The sequence below is a fragment of the Bos javanicus genome, chromosome 4, assembly GCF_032452875.1.
Source record: "Bos javanicus breed banteng chromosome 4, ARS-OSU_banteng_1.0, whole genome shotgun sequence".
Taxonomy (NCBI): domain Eukaryota; kingdom Metazoa; phylum Chordata; class Mammalia; order Artiodactyla; family Bovidae; genus Bos; species Bos javanicus.
In genome coordinates this window covers 8,894,148-8,914,735 of record NC_083871.1, presented here as the reverse complement: position 1 = coordinate 8,914,735, position 20,588 = coordinate 8,894,148, and the positions used below count along the sequence as shown (strand labels likewise).

At 39.6% G+C, this 20,588-nt stretch overlaps 1 protein-coding gene across 9 annotated transcripts in view; it reads right to left on the bottom strand.

Moving 5' to 3' along the window:
* The window catches only part of CDK14 (cyclin dependent kinase 14), a 659,101-nt gene that overhangs the window by 319,145 nt on the left and 319,368 nt on the right, over positions 1-20,588 (bottom strand). For all 9 annotated transcript variants that reach the window (XM_061413377.1, XM_061413382.1, XM_061413373.1 and 6 more), the window contains one exon: positions 13,525-13,648. In XM_061413377.1, coding sequence (XP_061269361.1) covers positions 13,525-13,648 — 124 coding nt within the window. The remainder of the gene's footprint in view (positions 1-13,524; positions 13,649-20,588) is intronic.

Below are 20,588 nucleotides of genomic sequence, written 5' to 3'. Positions count from 1 at the left end.
ACACTAAGGTGCAGTGATACGTTTCATTAAGACTTAGTTTTCTTGTGATTTGCAAAATTTTATCATCTCACAGGTCTCTCCTAACGAAATATTTGACAGGAGCACTCAGATGCTGCTTATGAAGAGATAATGTATAATATTGGTGAATTTTTGGTTGATTAACAAAGTTCAACCTCTTAAAGGAATTAACATGAAGTATAATCTTTTCCTCAAAGAATGGCCCTAGTACTACAAATCTATGATAAAAATTTTTTATCACGGTAATAATTCCCTTTTATTAAATTATCCTAAGTCCCCTTCTCAGGGAAGCACTGTGATAGAGTGATAGTGACATTGTGAATGGCACTGTCATAGAGATATTCTTTAATCTGAAATACAAGCCACAGGAAATTTTTAACATTAATTTGTAAATGGTAAGGAAAGCTTAGAGTGGGATTGCAAAAACCACATTGCCTTGCTTTCCCACTGTGCACTGCGCCACAAGCATACCACTGAGTATACAGCAGGCACTCAGTAAAAATCTGTTGAATGAACTAGTGAATAACAGTCCACATTACATCCTTGTTTAAGAAAGCAAGAAATCATGTTGTATATTTTAGGGGGGAAAAATTAAAAATAAACACATTTTGAACACTTAACCTCTAAACCCAACCTAAGTGTCCATCAACAGATGAATAGATAAAGATGTCATACTCACACACACACACACAATGGAATATAACTCAGCTATAAAAAAGAATGAAATGTTGCCAACTGCATCAACATGGATGGAGTTGGAGGGTATTATGCTAAGTGAATTAAGTCAGACAAAGAAAGACAAATACTGTACGATATGACTTATATGTGACATGTGGAATTTTAAAACTACCACAAACTAGTGAACAAAACAAAAAAGAAACACTCATAGGTACAGAGAACAAACGAGGGCTTGCCAGTGGGGGCTGCGAGGAGAGGGGAGACATAAGCTCCTGGGCATAGGGCTGGCTGCAAACACAGTGTGTATAGTAAAGATGTTTTTCTTTTTAATTCTTACAATGCTGTGTTACTTTCTGCCATACAGCAATACACATCAGCTATAACCGTGCATACATTCCCCTCCCTGCCTTCCTGCTCTCCCATCTCATCACAGAGCGGCAGGCTGGCCCCTGTGCTATGCAGCAGCTGCTCTCCACCTCTCCATCTTACACCTGATAGCGTACATGCATTGACGCCACCTCTCCTTTCCTCCCACCCTCGCCCTCCCCCACTGTGTCTGCAAGTCCATTCTCTACATCTGCATCGCCTGCAAACAGGTTCCTTCAACACCATTTTTAGAGATTCCATACATATGCCATCATATACTATATTTGTTTTTCTCCTTCTCTATAACAGGCTCTAGGTTCAGCCACCTCACTAGAACTGAAACACAGAAGCAGCCTAGATGTCCATCAACAGATAAATGGATAAAAAAGAAGATGGGGTATGTAGCAAATATTTTGTAACAACTGTACATGGAATTTAACATTTGAAAATTATATCTTAAAAACATAAATGGATAAAAAAGAAGATGGGGTATGTAGCAAATATTTTGTAACAACTGTACATGGAATTTAACATTTGAAAATTATATCTTGAAAACATATATGAAGAAAATCTAATAAAAATTTTTAAATGTTTTTAATTAAAAAATCCTCAACCCTAAAGACTGAAGTGACTTAGCAGCAGCAGCAGCAGCAGAAACCCTAAAGATTATAAATAAACATGACATTTATATGAACTGTCTACAAGCCACATACTGTCTTTAAATGACTTACAGTATCAACTGCTTTAATTCTTATAATTTAGTATTACCATTGTTAGCTTCACTTTCAAACAGATAGATTAAGGCAGAGAACTCGAGTAACTCACAATTTGTAAACAGCAGGGACAGGATTCAAACTCAGGCATCTGACTCCAGAATCTGCACCCTAACCATTCTGGAATATTTTTCTTTATTTTGTTTCTTGATGTGGGTTTATTCATGTCCATGGAAAGAGTCTTCTCTGTCCGACCCAACATTTTACTTAGTACTTCCGTTACAGCTCCATCTACCCTGCAGTTGTATACTGTTTCTTTCCAGCCTTTGGAAAAGGTAAGATTTGAACAAGAGACTCCTCCCACTGGCGGGGGGTGGGGGCGGTATCAAGGGCATCTTTAACCTAGTACTGCTTGCTCCTTGGAAGGAAAGTTATGACCAACCTAGACAGCATAGTAAAAAGCAGAGACATTACTTTGCCAACAAAGTTCTGTCTAGTCAAGGCTATGGTTTTTCCAGTAATCATGTATGGATGAGAGAGTTGGACTATAAAGAAAGCTGAGTGCTGAAGAATTGATGCTTTTGAACTGTGGTGTTGGAGAAGACTCTTGAGAATCCCTTGGACTGCAAAGAGATCCAACCAGTCCATCCTAAAGGAGATCAGTCCTGGGTGTTCATTGGAAGGACTGATGCTGAAGCTGAAACTCCAATACTTTGGCCATCTGATGCAAAAAGCTGACTCATTTGAAAAGACCCTGATGCTGGGAAAGATTGAGGGCAGGAGGAGAAGGGGATGACAGAGGATGAGATGGTTGGATGGCATCACCGACTCAATGGACATGAGTTTGGGTGGACTCCGGAAGTTGGTGATGGACAGGGAGGCCTGGCGTGCTGCGGTTCATAGAGTCGCAAAGAGTGGGACACGACTGAGCGACTGAACTGAAGTGAACTGCTGAGTTGTTATTAAAGGGGAACATCGTTCAAATCAATTCAGCCTTTGTTTGTCCACAGGGCTTCTCAATGCTTTAATTTATCCCAGCAATATAATGAAAGAAAGTAGCTCCTTCTAATTCATAAATCACCAAGCCTTTATTCCAATTTATATTTCCAACAAGCCTTTCTACGAGTCTGCTGTGAGCTATGTTCTTTGTGCTGTTTCTTTCAGTTTCCTCAAGACACATGTCCTAGTTCCAGTGTTTAGTATGGAATGGTCTCACTGTTAAGCTGATTCAGGTCACCAGGTTGGCAAAGGTTACTCTGACCTGGATATCTGGTTAGCACTTGTACCTTCTCATGTATTTGGGGGCTAAGACCATCCACACATGTGCTAAGTTATCAATAGCCTGTTGGAAACTACACTAGGGCTGTAGAGACACTGGTTATAATAATACTTGCCCTGGTTCAGTCGCTCAGTCGTGTCCAACTCTTTGCGACCCCATGGACTGCAGCACGCCAGGCCTCCCTGTCCTTCACCATCTCCCAGAGTTTGCTCAAACTCAGGTCCATTAAGTCAGTGGTGCCATCCAATCATCTCATCCTCTGTCATCCCCTCCTCCTCCTGCCTTCAACCTTTCCCAGCATAAGGGTCTTTTCCAATGAGTCAGCTCTTCACATCAGGTGGCCACAGTATTGGAGCTTCGGCATCATCCTTCTAATGAACATTCAGGATTGATTTCCTTTGGATGGACTGCTTGGATCTCCCTGCAGCCCAATATTAATAATAACTTAACACTTGCCAAGTAACAGGCATGATGCTCACTTGGGTTTTCACCTCTGGGCCAAAGAATATACATTTTGAAATGAGGGGAGTTTGGACTAGATAATGAGGGGTTCCTTCAAAATCCAGAGAAAAATCTAAAATAAAAAATTTCTGTAAATGTGAATGTCAGGTTTTCCTTTTTAATTATACAATTACAACAGATTTATTTCAACCTTCCCCTTAGAGTTATCTTTATTCTGAAAAACAAAAAGAACAAAACTTTCTCAGTGATATGATTCAGTCAAAAGCTAGATGATGACTTCAACAAAAACACCATACTCTGCTTCCAATTCTGTCACCAAATACTTGCATATCATATTTATTTTGTATTGTTCTTATAATCTTCGTATTAGTGATTCTCATTAGATGCTCATAACTTATTTTAAGTATGTGGAGAGCTTACTGGTAACTTTTCAGAATCTTCCAACTTTTCCCATGCCCTGTTGTCCCATTCTCTTGCTGAGAGCACTCAATTTAGCCAATTCATTGACCTCTCTCACCCACTGCCCATCAGTTCACGATTCTGGGCTGGTCCTCAGCACTCTTTTTCCATACTTAGGATGAGCTGTTTGTTGTTTCGCTCAATTGATTTCTTTAGCTGACACTTCTATTTCAAAACTAGAAGAAACACTTCAATTTGCCTTTCATATCAGTTATCTTTTCAGATTAAAAATTAGAATGTCAAATAACTTGACAGATATTTACTAGACAGATGCTCCATTTTAAAGTTTGAACTTCTGAAAAAGGTTACACTATCTCAGATCTGCAGCCTTGATTACACACATCAAGGTTATCTTATGCATACAGACATGCATGCATGCTCAGTTGTGTCCGACTCTTTGTGACTCCATGGACTGTAGCCAGCCAGGCTTCTCTGTCCATGGGATTTTCCAGGCAAGAATACTGGAGTGGGTTGCCATTTCCTCCTCCATATTTAAAGTATGTGATAAAATTAACATACTTTTCCAGACATGTAACTGAATTTCCTCAGCAAATTAGCTCTTAATTGCTTTTTTTTTTTTAATTTTTTAATTGTCTAGTAGTTTATTCCAGAGAAGGCAATGGCAAGCCACTCCAGTACTCTTGCCTAGAAAATCTCATGGATGGAGGAGCCTGGTGGGCTGCTGTCTATGGGGTCGCTACTAGTTGGACACGACTGAGCGACTTCACTTTCACTTTTCACTTTCACACATTGGAGAAGGAAATGGCAATCCACTCCATTGTTCTTGCCTGGAGAATCCCAGGGATGGCGGAGCCTGGTGGGCTGCTGTCTATGGGGTCGCACAGAGTCAGACACGACTGAAGCGACTTAGCAGCAGCAGCAGTACTTTATTCTTTCATTAAAATGCAAAGAAGGCCTGAGCTTTCTATGATTACCTATTGTAATGGAAGAAACCATTCAAGGTGAGAAGGGAATTATTTTTCCAAAATACATATGTCCTTCATTGAATGTTATCTTAATAATTATTATTAAAGTACATATTCATGACCTCCCCTGGAAACCCCTCTTTTGTTCAGCCCTCCCCTACTTCCAGTCACTACTCACCCCCAAGGGGGAATCCCTGTCTGGATATCTAACAGTATTGATTAGCTTTTGTCTGTTTTCACTCTTTATATAAGTGGTGGTGGTTTAGTTGCTAAGTCATGTCTGACTCTTGCGACCCCAGAGACTACAGCCCATCAAGCTCCTTTATCCTTGGGATTTCTCAGGGATCAAACCTGGTCTCCTGAGGTCAGTCTCCTATATTGCAGGTGGATTCTTTACCAACCGAGCCACCAGGGAAGCCTTCTATGTAAGTAGAATCTTACAACATGTACTCTTCTGTACTCTCCTGTATCTGGCCTTTTTCCTTTTTATCACTGTGTGTAGTTGTGGGTTGTATATATGAATATGAATGTGCACTATTTCAAAAGTAATAAACCAACACATACAGCATTTTAATAATCTTTAGCAAACAAGAGGAAAGCAAACTAATATTGAACTGATAGTATTAAAGCACAAAAACAATCAAAATCACAAAATTTTCAAGTATGTCTAACCTACAGAATTTACAGTATATCTTGGATTTTTCATAGTAGATGGTAAGCTTTTCTTGCTTCCAGTAAATTTTTAGAAAACATATGCCTTCGCCTGCAATGACTCACTGTCATCCACGATACTAGAATAAATCAGAGTATTGATGCATGTAACAGTCAAGTTTGACTTTGGCTGTATTTTAAAATGCTTCTTGGAAGGCAAAGAGCAGAAGACAAAGGGAGATCCATAAATAAGGGACATCAATGACTTCTACACTTACCTAACGATTATGAAAACTCATGTTCAAGTGTAATCACAGTTGTCTTAAATAGCAAGTGCTGCTGCTGCTGCTGCTGCTGCTAAGTCTCCTCAGTCGTGTCTGACTCTGTGCAACCCCACAGACAGCAGCCCACCAGGCTCCCCTGTCCCTGGGATTCTCCAGGCAAGAACACTGGAGTGGGTTGCCATTTCCTTCTCCATAAATAGCAAGTGAGTGCTACCTAATTCTAAATTTCATTACAGTGCTATTCTTGACATCACATAATACTTCCACTCTGGTCATCACTGACAACCCTTAGGGTTCCAGTCATCTCCTATGTAGATTTTTAAAAGATATATTGGTGTATTTCAACTCAGTCTGCATTCCTTATCTGACTTGCTGCCAACAAATCTGCCCTCATATTGTACAGAACAAAAAATATTTTGCATATTGAAATCTTTTTGCCCAGCAGGTTTCCATCAAGAGTAGAGAATGAGATGATCAGCCCTATTTGAAGCGTCTGTTCTGCATTTTAAGATGTCTCGTTACCTCACATGCATGATTTGGCTAAAAATGAACTAACACTTTTGAATTTTCTCATTTTCATGGAGTTTGAAGCTGCCATTCTTAGCAATCAACCCCTCACCACATTGCTTCAATCTGCTTTATGGTGATTGAACAGAGAGATTTCTCATATATAGAGGAGAATATGCTTATTAATTGCATTTTATATAAGTTTCTCTCTTGTTCCCATTTACAACTTAAAAAATATAGCTAAGTTTTTAGACAATTTTTAGGGCAGCGAAACTCTTCTCTATGATATAATAATGGCAAATATATTACATGGCGTTATAATCTGTCAAAACTGAGGAGGTACATCAAGAGTGAACCCTAATGTAAAGTATGAACTTTGGGTGATACTGCTGTGTTCATGTAGGTTCATCAATTGTAACAAGTGTTAACACTCTGGTGGGGGATGTTGATAACGGAAGAGGCTATGCATGTGTGAGTGCAGGAGGTATATGGAAATCCTCTCTGCTTTCCAGTCAACTTTACTGTGAATCTAAAATTGCTCTTGAAAGTAAAGTCCATTATAGACTTAAATATAAGGCATCACACTATAAAACTCCTAGAAGAGAACACAGGCAAAACATTCTCCAACACAATTTGTCCAGTGTTTTCTTAGGTCAGTTTCCCAAGGCAATAGAAATAAAAGCAAACATAAATAACACCTAATCAAATGGACAAACTCTTGTATTGCAAGGGAAACCATAAATAAAATGAAAAGCCAATCTATAGAATGGGAGAAAACGTTTGTAAATGATGTGACTGACAAGGAGTTAATTTCCAAAATATACAGAGTTCACATAGCACAATCAAAAACAAACAACCCAATCAAAAAATGGGTGGAGGAACTAAATAGACATTTCTCCAAAGAAGGCATACAGATGGTCAACAGGCACATGAAAAGATGCTCAACATCGTTACTTATTAGAGAAAGGCAGATCAAAACTGTTATGAGGTACCACCTCACACTACTCAGAATGACCATCATTATCCCATTAAAAATTAATTCTTACCCTGTAGTGTTGATAAAAATGTAAACTGGTACAGCCAGTATAGAAACCAGCATGAAGTTCCCTCAGAAAGCTAAAAAGAGTTGTCATACGATCCTGCAATCCCACTCCTGGGCATATATATCCTGGGAAAACTCTAATTTGAAAATACACATGCACCCTAATGTTCACAGAAGCACTATTCACAGTAGCCAGACATGGAAGCAACCCAGTGTCCATCGACAGATGGATAAATAAAGATGATGTGGTATATCTATACAGTGGACTCTTAGCCCCCAAAAGAATGAAATAATGCCATTTGAAGCCACATGGGTAGACTTAGAGATCATCATACCAACGGAAACAAGGCAGAAAAGACAAAGCATGAAGTGGGCTGCCATGCTCTTCTCCAGGGGATCTTTGTGACCCCAGGATTGAACCCCCGTCTCTTACATCTCCTGCATCGGCACGTGGGTTCTTTACCACTAGTAACATCTGGGAATCCCAAATTGTATATGCTAATGACAAAAAAACAGTTAAAAGTTTATAATTTGGGGACTAACAGGCTCTTATTCAGAGACTTTAGATTTTATCAAGTTGATAGATGCTACTCTTGACTTCTTTCTGTTCTCTACTATTCTCTACATGAATTCTGAGAGGCAGATTACAAACAAACCCTGCACTCACCATGGCCTCTGCAGAGTTACATCTCTGGAGTGTTCTGCAAATTAATCTAAAATGTGATTTATAATAATTTCCTTTCTCAAATCAAGTCAAGGAACAGCCTGGAGGAGGAAACTACCAACATGAGGAAGGTCATATGTTTAGACCTCTGCTGGGAAAGAGACCTGTGTAATTTTACTTGATTAAAACCACAGAACTGTTTAACTCTGTTCCTGTGTTAAGAAAGCCAGTAAAATAATCCAAGACCTTAAATGCTTGTATCACAGAGTTTGCACTGTCTTTTTTTTCTCAGAGGCAAATTTAACCCAGCTGTCTTTCCATGCAGCAAGGCTGTGCATGCATGCATGCATGCTTAGTCGCTCAGTTGTGTCCTTCTCTTTGCAACCCCATGGACTGTAGCCTGCCAGGCCCCTCTGTCCTTGGGGATTCTCCAGGCAAGAATATTGGAGTGGGTTGTCATTTCCTCCTCCAGGGGAACTCCTCAACCCAGGGATCAAACTCACACATCTGCATCTTCTGCATTGGCAGGCGGAATCTTTACCACTGAGCCACCTGGGAAGCCCCAGAGCAAGGCATTGACCCCGTACAATAGCAGAAGAATGGCTGGAAAATGTGTGTGACACCATCATCTTCTTGCAAAAATTGCAAGAAGCTGCTACTCTACAGACTCATCTATTTTGTTTTAAACTCATTTACATGGAAACATATCTTTTTAGTTTTCATACTATCATACTGCAAATGAACATTAGTTTCTTGGTGAGTTTGTACATTTACTTGTCACACTTCAACAGTTTTCTTTTAATGTGATCTCAACGCATATCACAAAAGTGGGACTCTCACCTACTTCAATTTCCAGAAACCAGAATAAAAAATGAGGTCCTAGGAAGGGACGTGTAGCACTGGTTAGGGATTCACTCAACTGATTTTTACCCACCAGTGAATACCTGATCATTAGAAAATAAATTCATTTCAGAAGTGTACAACATAAATAAAAACAGCACTGAGAAGACTCTTAGTATCTGTTCAATGCACTTATTTTTTAGTTGAGGAGTATAAAGCTCAGAGGGGAAAACTAGCTTGAAGTCATAAGCTAGTTATAGACAGTTATAGACAAAAGCTACTTATAGAGTCAGGCCTCTTAATTCAAAGCTCAATACGCTTTTCTCTCAACAATAGTACAATCAATCATTTAAGGTCTGTAGAGTAGGAACGTCAAATCTTATACATCTTTTGTACATGTTTATATTCACTGAGTGTTTATTTCTGCAGCCTGAGGTTACAAATACAATAATACCAAGCAGGTATACAAGGCTGATGTGTAAGAGCCTCGATACGCTCCTGAGGCTCCCACACTCTCAATACTCAGGTCATCTAACTCCATCTGCACTCTTGACTGTGCCCAGCCAGGACAGGACTCATGAAGAGAAAATTAATTTGTAAACTGCTGGTTTGCTAAAGTGAATCAAGCAAAAATTGGGAAATGCAGGTGGGTCTTGGTCTTTACACTAATACTCAATTTTGTTACACATATTGTTTCTTCATTCAGGCAGTATTTCCTGAGCACCTCTAAGGTTCCAGACATAGCAGAGACAAGAGTGAGCAAGACAGGCCCAGTCCCTGACCTTATGGGATTTACAATCGAATAGTACAAGCCAAAAATTAACAGATAAACAAATGACAAAATTATTTCAGTGCACCGTAAGTGCTATTGAAGAAGTTGAACTGGATGATTTTGGAAAGGTGGGCTTTTAAAAAAATATTTCATTTATTTACTAAAAAAAATTTTTTTTGGCCATGTCACAGTTTGCAGGATCTTAGTTCCCTGACCAGGGCTCAAACCCTCAGCAATGAAAATGTGGAATCGTAATCACTGGACCACCAGGGAATTCTCAAGAGGTGATCTTTTTGAAAAAGTAACATAGGATCTACCAGCTGTGTGATGAGAAGGAGTCAGCCATGTGAGAAGCAGGGAGAACAGTGTTCCAGGAAATGGGAAAAGCTAAGTAAGAGGTTCTGATGTGTGGACACATTTGGGGTTTGAAATATTTTTTCCCAAAAATAATGTAAAGAGGAACCCGTTTTTAGAAATGAATCTGTATTCTACACAATTTTATTATCTTATTACATACAGATGGGACAAACTTCTGCATTAGGAAAACACAGTGATTCTAAACCATGTATAATTTACTTATTTCCAAATGCATATAGAAAATAAGTCTCAGGTAAGTGCTTCAATATGACTTTGTTTACAAGAAAAAAAAAACAGTACAGTACTTTGACCAACTGGAATTCAGAACTGCATTCTGTTTAAATCTGAATGGGTTTACATATAAATTATCATCTGGGTACTTTGTCCAGCAGGTAAATTATCTTCTGGTTTACTTTGTCCAGTAGGAAAAAGCTCCAAAGGACTAAGGTTGAAATCACTCACTACTGAATTACTACTACTCACTACAAATGACAAAATGTTCATTAAATTATGTGATGCATTTTTGGGGGGGGTATTAGTGCAATCTATATTCATAGCATGAGTGTCATATTTGTTGTATGTAGAAAGCACATATAATGGTTAATAATTTGCCATTGGTTAAAAATAGTACTGATATATAAATATAAACACATGTGATGATCAATAATTTATTGGAAGATTAGGCAGTTTTATAAGGTAAAATATCTATGTAAATAAATATAAAGACCCTGGGCCACCTGAATTTGAAAGATATGGATCAAGGATCTGAATTCCAGTTTTGTGAGCAGCTACCCTCATACAGTCAAGCTTGGGCAAATTTCTAACCCTCTCTGAATATCTTGGCTCTCTCCAAAGTGTAGGTTAGAATAACTTCCTAGGTTTATGAGACAATGAAATAAGAATTTCTAAGGGTCTGGCACACACAATAAACTCAGTAAATTTTAGTGTTTGTCCCGCCCCCCCATATATTTTCTCTAATAAAAATAGCATTAACAATACAAGAATTACGCTCACACAGATTCCTTCTGTCTCTTCTAATCAAAATATGATGGTATTTTTCACATGAGAGAAAAAGGTAGGACAAAGGAACCGCTGCTATGGCTCTTGACACATCAAACTGAATTAAGACCCGGTGTTTCTAATTGTTCTGCTGCCTGGAACCATCCCATTTTGACTGTCTAGCTCCTCCACGGCTTCCACTGTACTGCCTTCATCAGAGACCCAGACACGTGCCCAAGTGCAGTAAATCACAGTTAATTGCATGTCTTAAATTAAAAGACAAAAATGATGCACAATTAATTGGAGGAAATTGTCATTTGGTGAGTGAGTCTCGCTCATTACACTCTGTGCACAGGACGCATGCCAAGTCTGTGTTCCAGGCAAGAAGACTCCGTCTGTGACACTGAGGTTCAACCTTTCTGCAGAGCACTCTGGTCAAACACTTTAAAACACTCAGCACTGCAGCTGGAGTACAGCCAGCTTGCTCTGCAAGGACATTCAACAGAGGGACGGCACATAACCGTGACGATTAGAAAGAACCAAAACGTTCGGCGATGGGGGACTGAGTAAAAGGCCTAGGTTGTGGCCATTAAGGGAAAATCTACATTGTAACAAATGGTTTTTTTCATATTGAATAAGATAAGAAAATGTCCATGACATATTCCTAAGTGAAAACTGCTTACAAAACAGTGTGGGTTTCTTCTTTTGAGGATTACATAATAAATGGAAGAAGAAAAAGAAAGAATGAGGAGAAACAGTGGGAAAATATACAATAAAAATGTTAACATTTGTAATCTCAGAGTAGTTCATAGTCTCTAGATTTTTCTCCTTTTCTAAAAAGTTTTCTAAGTTGTTTAAAATTACATTTCAATTTATTTCTGAATCTATTACAAAATGTTAGTTTTAAAGATTCGTAAGAATCCTTTAACATGAATTTACCCATTATAATAAAAAAGTCATCATAAAATTAAAAAATAATCCCTAGTAAGCACTTAGATACAATCCTATTATTCCCCTAGTTATACAGACAAAATAAAGTTAATAAAAAATGCATTCTATAAATACACAAGAAAACCATGTTCAGCAAAATTAAATGTTCAATACAATAAACTATGCAAACATATACCTCATACTATATATTAAGATAACAGAAGAAAATCACTATGAATTCTTCTTAGTTTAATACTAATATCAACAAACTAAAAAAATATGTTCATGGTGAACATAATGACCTTGAATTTGAGGAACTGCAAATCTTCTCTCCTCCACACCTCTTCTCTCATCATCATTTTCTACCCTGAACCGAAACACTTTACATCTAGCCACCTAGTATTATTCTGATGCTAAAACTTGACAACAAACAACTTTCTAGCTCACATACACACACACAGTTTCATAATTTTCACAAATAAGAAAAGAACAAAAAATGTCCTGCAATATATCACCAATGATGTTAACTTTTGTTTCAATTTTAGAAGAAAAGAATATACGAAATGCAAGAGTAGATTAATTCCAAACATACTGAACACTCTCCTAACCTTGAAATAAGCAATAAACATTTCCTGCTCTCTTTTATTTCTCAGGGGGGTTGGTGGAGTGAGAAAAGATAATCATATTCTGGAAAAGCCTGTATCTCAATCTCAGGCATCCTTACTTCCCAAGGGTAATATTTCCATTCCACTCTTAATGGAACAAATTTCTAATCAGAATATGTATCCAAAAATAATTGAGGCAATGCAATGTCAACAGATCATGCTGCCATCAGCGCTCCTGATGCTGGGAATCAACTCTGCACGCCAATGTGACAGAGAGCGCGGGCAGCGCAGACACATCAGACCAACAAGCAGGACACAGCAGTTCTGTTCCCCTTTGGCGCTCAAGTCAGTGCTGGAGGACAGCTTCTAAGCTGGAAGAGGCCAATCTCCAAACCTTCCAGGGAGGGGTGACTTACTATGGGGCCAGGCCAGGACCTCCACTTTTAAACTGGCATCAGTGTCTTCCTTTAGAATTTTTGAAACAACAGTCATTTTTGGAAAGGTTAACAATGCCCTTAGATTTCTGACAACAAACACCACTGAATGTATTTTATGATGCTCTGAAACTGTCCAGAGGTTTAAAATTCAGGTTTGACAATAATTGTTGAAGCTGGATCAAGAGTAAGGGAGACCCCTTAAGGTATCCTACTTAAGAATGCATTTGACATTTTCCTAATTAAAAAAAAAAAAGATTTATTTCAAAGTATTTTATATTCAAAATTATACTGACTTCAACTTTGGAAATATATGAAATCTGATTTGTGCTTATTTAAGACTTTAATAAGCAATGTAGACTTTTAAAAAAATCCATCAAGCATGATGTTGATCATAAAAAAAATTTCTTCACTCCTGAAAGAATGTTACCAGGATCTGTAACGACAGAAGACGGGCACCTAAACAAACGCAGTGCCGCCATATGCCTGGCATTCTCTCCGTGTGACAAAATAGACTGGTAATTAACTGCTTTCCTACCGAAATCTGCCAGCTTCAACTCCCCCGTGTCACTGATCAGAAGGTTCTGTGGTTTCAGGTCTCTGTGCAAAATATAGCGCTGGTGGATATAGGACAGCCCTCGCAGCAACTGAAATAAAAACAGCTGGAAAAACAGGGAGAGAAAAGTTAAAATACGAACACAGTCCAATGCCACTTTCTACATACAGTCTGCCAAGTACTTGTATTTCTTGAAAATGGGTACCCATCACTAAATTTTCTATCAAACTATTGAAACAGAATTTGCATACATGTATGGAAATTCCTAATGCACAAACTAAATCTGAAAATTTTTAACAACCTATTATGTCAACCCAGAGTTCCTTAGCCAGAAAGATCTATAATCCAATCTTTGTTCTAGAAATTAAGCGAAATGTAAAGAACCATTTTCTAAATAATATTTGATTTCCTCAGGTCTGAACTGATGCTTGAGACAGAGAAAAAACCCTATTCAGAATGTTATAAAAGGAAGCAGAATTTTTTAGTGTAAATTTAATTAACATATATTTAATTCCATGGAAATGATATAAACATGGTATCCAGTGATTTACTCAATAACATGCTTTAAGGAATAGAAAGATAAGATGATTTCAAATAATTAAAACAGAAACAGTCACGGGGTCCAATTATTACTACACTGTAATTACACTGCTTCGGCACATATGGCCACAGAGATTAGGTTGTTGCCTAAAGACAGACGTGTACTTTTGCTAATTACAGAACAGACCCAACCTAAAGGGACAGGAATCACAGAAAACAGAGAAATCAAGAATTCAAGAGCAAGAGTTTCATAAGAAATACAATTAAGAAGCGCCTGATGGTCTTCTCTGTTTCCATTCATATTGGATCATAATAAATATTTCCATTTTGATAACAAAAAAGGTGATCCACTAGGCTTTCCAATGCTCTGTTTATTAAAAAAAAAGGACTATCTTTAAACTATTTACTTGCCAAAATAATCCTAATTGACATAGTTTTAAAAAAAAACAATCTCCTAAAACAAAACTAAAAACAAGTGGTTTTAAGTGCCATCAGTACTGTAGTCTATGTAATCAGCTAGTAACAAAATGCACTTTCTGGGAAATTTTAAAGGAATTAGCTGCCAAATACTGGTAGGATAGGGCTTCCCAGGTGGCAATAGGTGGCAAAGAACACACTGCCAATGCAGGAGACATAAGAGAAACGGGTTTGGTCCGTGGTTCAGGAAGATTCCCTGGAGAAGGGAATGGCAACCCACTCCGGTATTCTTGCCAGGAGAAGCCCATGGACAGAGGAGCCTGGCTAACTACAGTCCATAGGGTCGCAAAGAGTCAGATATGATTGAAGCAATTTAGCGTGCATACTGGTAGGATAAGGATTCTAGAATCTTCACATAAAAAAGACTGGCAACTCCTCAAGGGCCATGGGAGCTAACATTTCAGAATATTTTCCAACTAACCAGGGGCTCTGAAAGCCAAGTAAAACGTTTAAAGGGGGGATACCTTGGAACACTTGTTCACTTGCTAAGTCATGCCGACTCTTTGCCACCACATGGACTGTAGCACACCAGGCTTCCCTGTCCTACGCTAAGTCTCAGTGTTTGCCCCGATTCATGTCCATCGAGTCGGTGATGCCATCCAACCATCTCATCCTCTGTCGTCCCCTTCTACTCCTGCCCTCAATCCTTCCCAGTATGAAAGACAGTAGATACGTTCATTTCAAAATCTTTGTATGTGATAATAAGCTATGGTGTCAGGAAGGCCTAGATTCATTATTTCCAGAATCTAAGCACCAGAAACTAAACACCTGTTCTGTGTTAGGCTGGATTAAATCACTGGCTCAAGAATCTCAGGAAGTAAACTTCTCCTGGACTCCTCCTTTCAGTCCTTCCTGTGTAGCAGATGGAAAGACTTAACGCCATCAGCAGCAGCTTCCAGCCTCATTCCTCACTTCTAAAACCCCCTGCATCTCGAAGCGGAAAAGCTTACAATTTCAAAGAAAATCCAAATCCCTTCAGTTCAGAAAGGAAAAAGGATGAGCAAATAAAGCCACTTTGCATTTTCAAAAGCTTTTCATCAGTCACATAGGCAGATCGCAAAACAAATAAACTGAATTTCAAAAATAAACTGATTTTGAAAGTCTGCATTCTGCAAGGTGCTAGCTGGGACTTACCAGACTGTGATTATCTACCTAACCACAGCAACATATTTTAGTTGAACAAGCAAATGATACAAAGTGCCAGCTGCTATTCTACGTATCATAGAATATGAATTCTTTTGATCTCTGTAAAGAAATTTTTTAAAAAGATTTTTTGATGTGGACCATATTTTCTTTAAAGTCTTTATTGAATTTGTTACAACACTGCTTGTTTTATGCTTTGGTTTTTTTGACCCCAAGGCATGTGGGGTCTTCATTCCCTGACAAGTGATTGAATCTGTACTGTGTTGGAAGGCGAAGTATTAACCACTGGACCACCAGGGTAGTCCCTGACCTCTGTAACAATTTTAATGGTGATGGTACCACTATTCTGGGCTTCCCTGGTGGCTCAGCTGGTAAAGACTCTGCCTGTAATGCAGGAGATGAAAGAAATGAGAATTCGATCCCTGGGTCAGGAAGATCTCCTGGAAAAGGAAATGGCAACCCACTCCAGTATTCTTGCCTGGAAAATCCCATGGACAGAGGAGTCTGGCAGGCTCCTATAGTCCATGGAGTCACAAGGAGTCAGACACAAATGATTGCACACATCTGTGCCCACACACACGCACACATCGCATCCTATCTGTATCAGTGATGAGGAAACTGGAATCAGTTTAAGTGCCGGGACTCAAATCCAAGAAATTTGACTCCAAAATCTACTCCCTTAACCACTCTACTCTAGGAATCCTGGCCAGAACACAAATAGGCAGTGTCCACACAGAAGCTGCTTCCTCCAGTCGGCAAGAAAAAGCACAGGCGTCTAACAGCATGGCCTTCAAGGCCACTGAGCTGAGCCCTGACTCCAGCTGGGTGCCCAGGCATTTCCGACCCCAAGCACACTCAAAGTATATTGCTGTTCAACCCTTTTCCCTCGTTCTTACGTCTTCTCTCACAGAAAAGCCTTGTCTCACTTTTGCCTGCTAATCTCCCTGTGTTTCTTAGGTCTCTCCTCAAACGCCACTCCTCCCTGGACCCCAGGCCTTCAGTCTCCCTGCAGGTCTGTGTGAGGCGTTCCTCCTCTGTGCTCCAGGGGCAGCTGCTACATCTGCCTATCACAGGATGGGATTCCCCTGTCTCCCCAGAATGTGTTGTTGTAGTTCAGTCACTCAGTCAGGTCCAACTCTTTGTGACCCCACGGACTGCAGCACGCCAGGCTTCCCTGTCCTTCACTATCTCCTGGAGTTTGCTCAAACTCATGTCCATTGAGCTGGTAATGCCATCTCATCTGCGGTTGTCCCCTTCTCCTCCTGTCCTCAATCTTTCCAAGCATCAGGGTCTTTTACAATGAGTCGGCTCTTTGCATCAGGTGGCCACAGTATTGGAGTTTCAGCTTCAGCATCAGTCCTTCCAATGAATATTTATGGTTGATTTCCTTTAGGATGGATGGGTTGGATCTCCTTGCAGTCCAAGGGACTCTCAAGAGTCTTCTCCAATACCACAGTTCAAAAGCATCAATTCTTCAGTGCTCAGTCTTCTTTATGGTCCAGCTCTGACATGCATACATGATTACTGGAAAAACCATAGCTTTGACTAGATGAACCTTTGTCGGCAAAGTGATGTCTGATTTTAATATGCTGTCTAGGTTCATCATAGCTTTTATTCCAAAGAGCAAGCGTCTTTTAATTTCAGACTGCCTCAACCATCTTCCTAATCTGCTCCCACAGCTGACACTCATTACTAAGTAATGTGATGACTGAACAGGATTTAGGGACATCTGGATGAAGCAGATAGAAAAAAGAACAGACTCCTGGAATGGGAGTTTCTAGAAGCTAAGAGTAGAAGTGGGAAGACCAAACGGTCCCAAAGGGCTCTTCTTTTAACACCTTTACTAATTAGCAGAAATATATAATCCTCATGTTAATCCAGAAGCTATTCAAATAGGATAGCAGATTAAAGAGGATTAAGAAAATCAGTGTTAGGGAAAGATGCAACCACACACTCAACTACAGTTGTATACATGACGAATAAGCTCCAAGTAAGACAGACAGAGCCCAGAGCATCAAATGAGAGCCCCACACAAACTTTTAGATCTTTGAACAATGCACAAAGTTAAGTCAGAACAAATCCCCAGATAATACATTCCTTAAGGATTTACGAAGTGCCAACCATCTGCCAGGTGCTATCATGTAAGAGGGATGCAAAGATGAATAGGATGTAAGATGTAGTTCCTTGACTTGAGGAACTCACAGCCCACTGGATATGAGAGACACATAGACAGATTCATGTATCCATGCTAAGTGGCTTCAGTTGTGTCTGACCTGGGAGACTCTGTGGACTGTAGCCCTCCAGGCTCCTCTGTCCATGGGATTCTCCAGGCAAGAATACTGGAGTGGGTTGCCATGCCCTCCTCCAGGGGATCTTCCTGAGACATTGAACCCATGTCTCTTACATCTCCTGCACTGGCAGGTCAGTTCTTTACCACTAGCCCCACCTGGGAAGCACATAAGCAGATTAACTGCACTTAAAGAGGTCTGCTTAGCAGCAGCAGCAGCAGCAGCACTATGACAGCTACACAAACGGAGTGTAACTGAAGGCCCACAGGAGGGAGGACACTTCATTACGCATAAAAGTTTAGTAGGAAAAGGAGCATTCATTAGATACACAAGATGAGACAATGTATTACATGACAAACCTCTTGCTTTTCTGAGGGAAAAAATTGAGGAAAGCAAGCAAGGAAATCACTAGGCAGATGAATTAATAAGAAGAAAAATTGTAATTAATGAAAAGAAGACAATATATGAAACTGTAAAATGATCAACATACCGTCATCATAATAATGGTGGTGAAGGGGCAATATAACTCACTAAAACCATTAGTAAGGGCTTGCCTGATAGCTCTGTTGGTAAAAAATCCGCCTGCAATGCAGGAGACCCTGGTTCGATTCCTGGGTCGGGAAGATCCCCTGGAAAAGGGAAAGGCTACCCACTCCAGTATTCTGGCCTGACAATATATGAAACTGTAAAACCATCAACACACCATCATAATAGTAATGGTGATGAAGGGACAATGTAATTCACTGAAACCATTAGTAAACTTGAGCATTTTCTGTTAAACACCTTAAAATGTTATTTCTAAAACACCAAGTTTACTAATGGTTTCAGTGAATTATATTGTCCCTTCAAGGGACAAGGAAAGAGCAGTCATTCCGAGTTTAACAGAATGTGCCATAGAACATTGCTTGGGAATGTTTTGAGAACCCAAGTCTTAGGGATTTCTTTCTTTAGACATACAGGCAAGTATCTAACTGGCCCATGTAAATTTTTAAGAAAGCCAGTTCACTGGGTTGTTGTAGAAATCACCACATAACAAGCTAAGTTTGATCTCTGTGAAAACCAGAGGGTACTATGAGAACAAGAAGTACCACCAAAGGAGGGGCTGCATGCAGAGGAAAAGGAAACATCAGCTTTGTAGCTCCCTAATAAAACTTGGTGAACGTCGACGCGATCTCAGGTACTGAAAAAAAAAAACAAAAACGGAAGACAGACTCATAGTAATTGAAGGTTTACACTCATTTGAAGACTGTTCTGGGACTTCCTGCTAGTCTAGTAGCTAGAACTCAACAACTCCCAATACAGGGGGCCCGGGTTCAATCCCTGCTCAGGGAACTAGATCCCACGTGCACACAGGTATGCTTAGTCGCTCACTCGTGTCCAACTCATCGCAACCCTATGGACGGTAACCTGCCAGGCTCCTCTGTCTATGGGATTTCCCAGACAAGAATACTGGAGTGGGTTGCCGTTTCATCTTCCAGGGAATCCTGCCCACCCCAGGACTGAACCTGTGTCTCCCGAGTCTCCTGCACTGCAGGAGGATTCTTTACCAGTGAGCCACTAGGAAGCCCTCTAGATCCCACATGCTGCAACCGAACAAACAAAAGCCCCAGTGTGCCGCAGCTAAAAGACCCCAAGTGCTGCAACTAAGACCCGGAGCGGCCAGAGATATAAGCAATAAATAAACTTGAAAAAAGACTAAGTAATTTTATGTGTCTTTTATAATCTCGTATTTTTTTCCTTTTCTTTTAAGCAAATGAGAAAACTAATGCTCTTAAAGCCCAAGAAACTTACTCAGTCAATCCAACCATCACACAACACTCGTGAACTTTCCACTACACCTCATTGTCTTAACCAAGGATGATGCTTACTAAACACATGGATGAATATAGCTATACACCCAATATAATCAAAGTACTTTTATTAAGTGAACCCAAGTTTGTAAAAGTCTCAATTAATGTAGTATGTAATAAGCATATGGTTCTTGAATGTCTATTTTTGCTATTTAAAATCCTCTTAGAAGTAAATACTATGGCAGCAGAAAGCTTTATATAGTGAAGTTGATAAATTAACATATTTTTCCTTTCTATTTGCTTATTATCTACTGTAGTAACCATAAGGTCTTCCTAAGAATATTTTGTCCCCTTAGGGCATTTTTTTTTTAAATTTTTACAGCATTGTGTTGGTTTCTGCTGTACAACCGTGTGAATCAGCTGTAATTTTACATATATCCCCTCCCTCTTGAGCCTCCCTCCCTCCCCCCGCCCAGCCCACCCCTCCCAGTCATCACAGAGGGCCATACTCAACTTTATGAAGGGAGAGGTCTTCAGATTCTTCAGTTGGATCACTGAAGAGTTATACTCCAGTTCAAATATGTTCACTTTTTGCAATAAGAACCCCAATGGGAAAATGCCTAAAACAGCAATGACGTGATGAACAAGGACATTTTGCCAGCAGGAGATCTATCTATAACCCTGCTATCTTGCCATCCCCAGCAGAAAGCAACTCATATCCTCGCGGCCATGGCAGATACTGCTTGGGAATATCCTTAATACTCCTTCTAGTCTCTTCTGAAACTCTTTGGACTTTGAGTAGATAAAA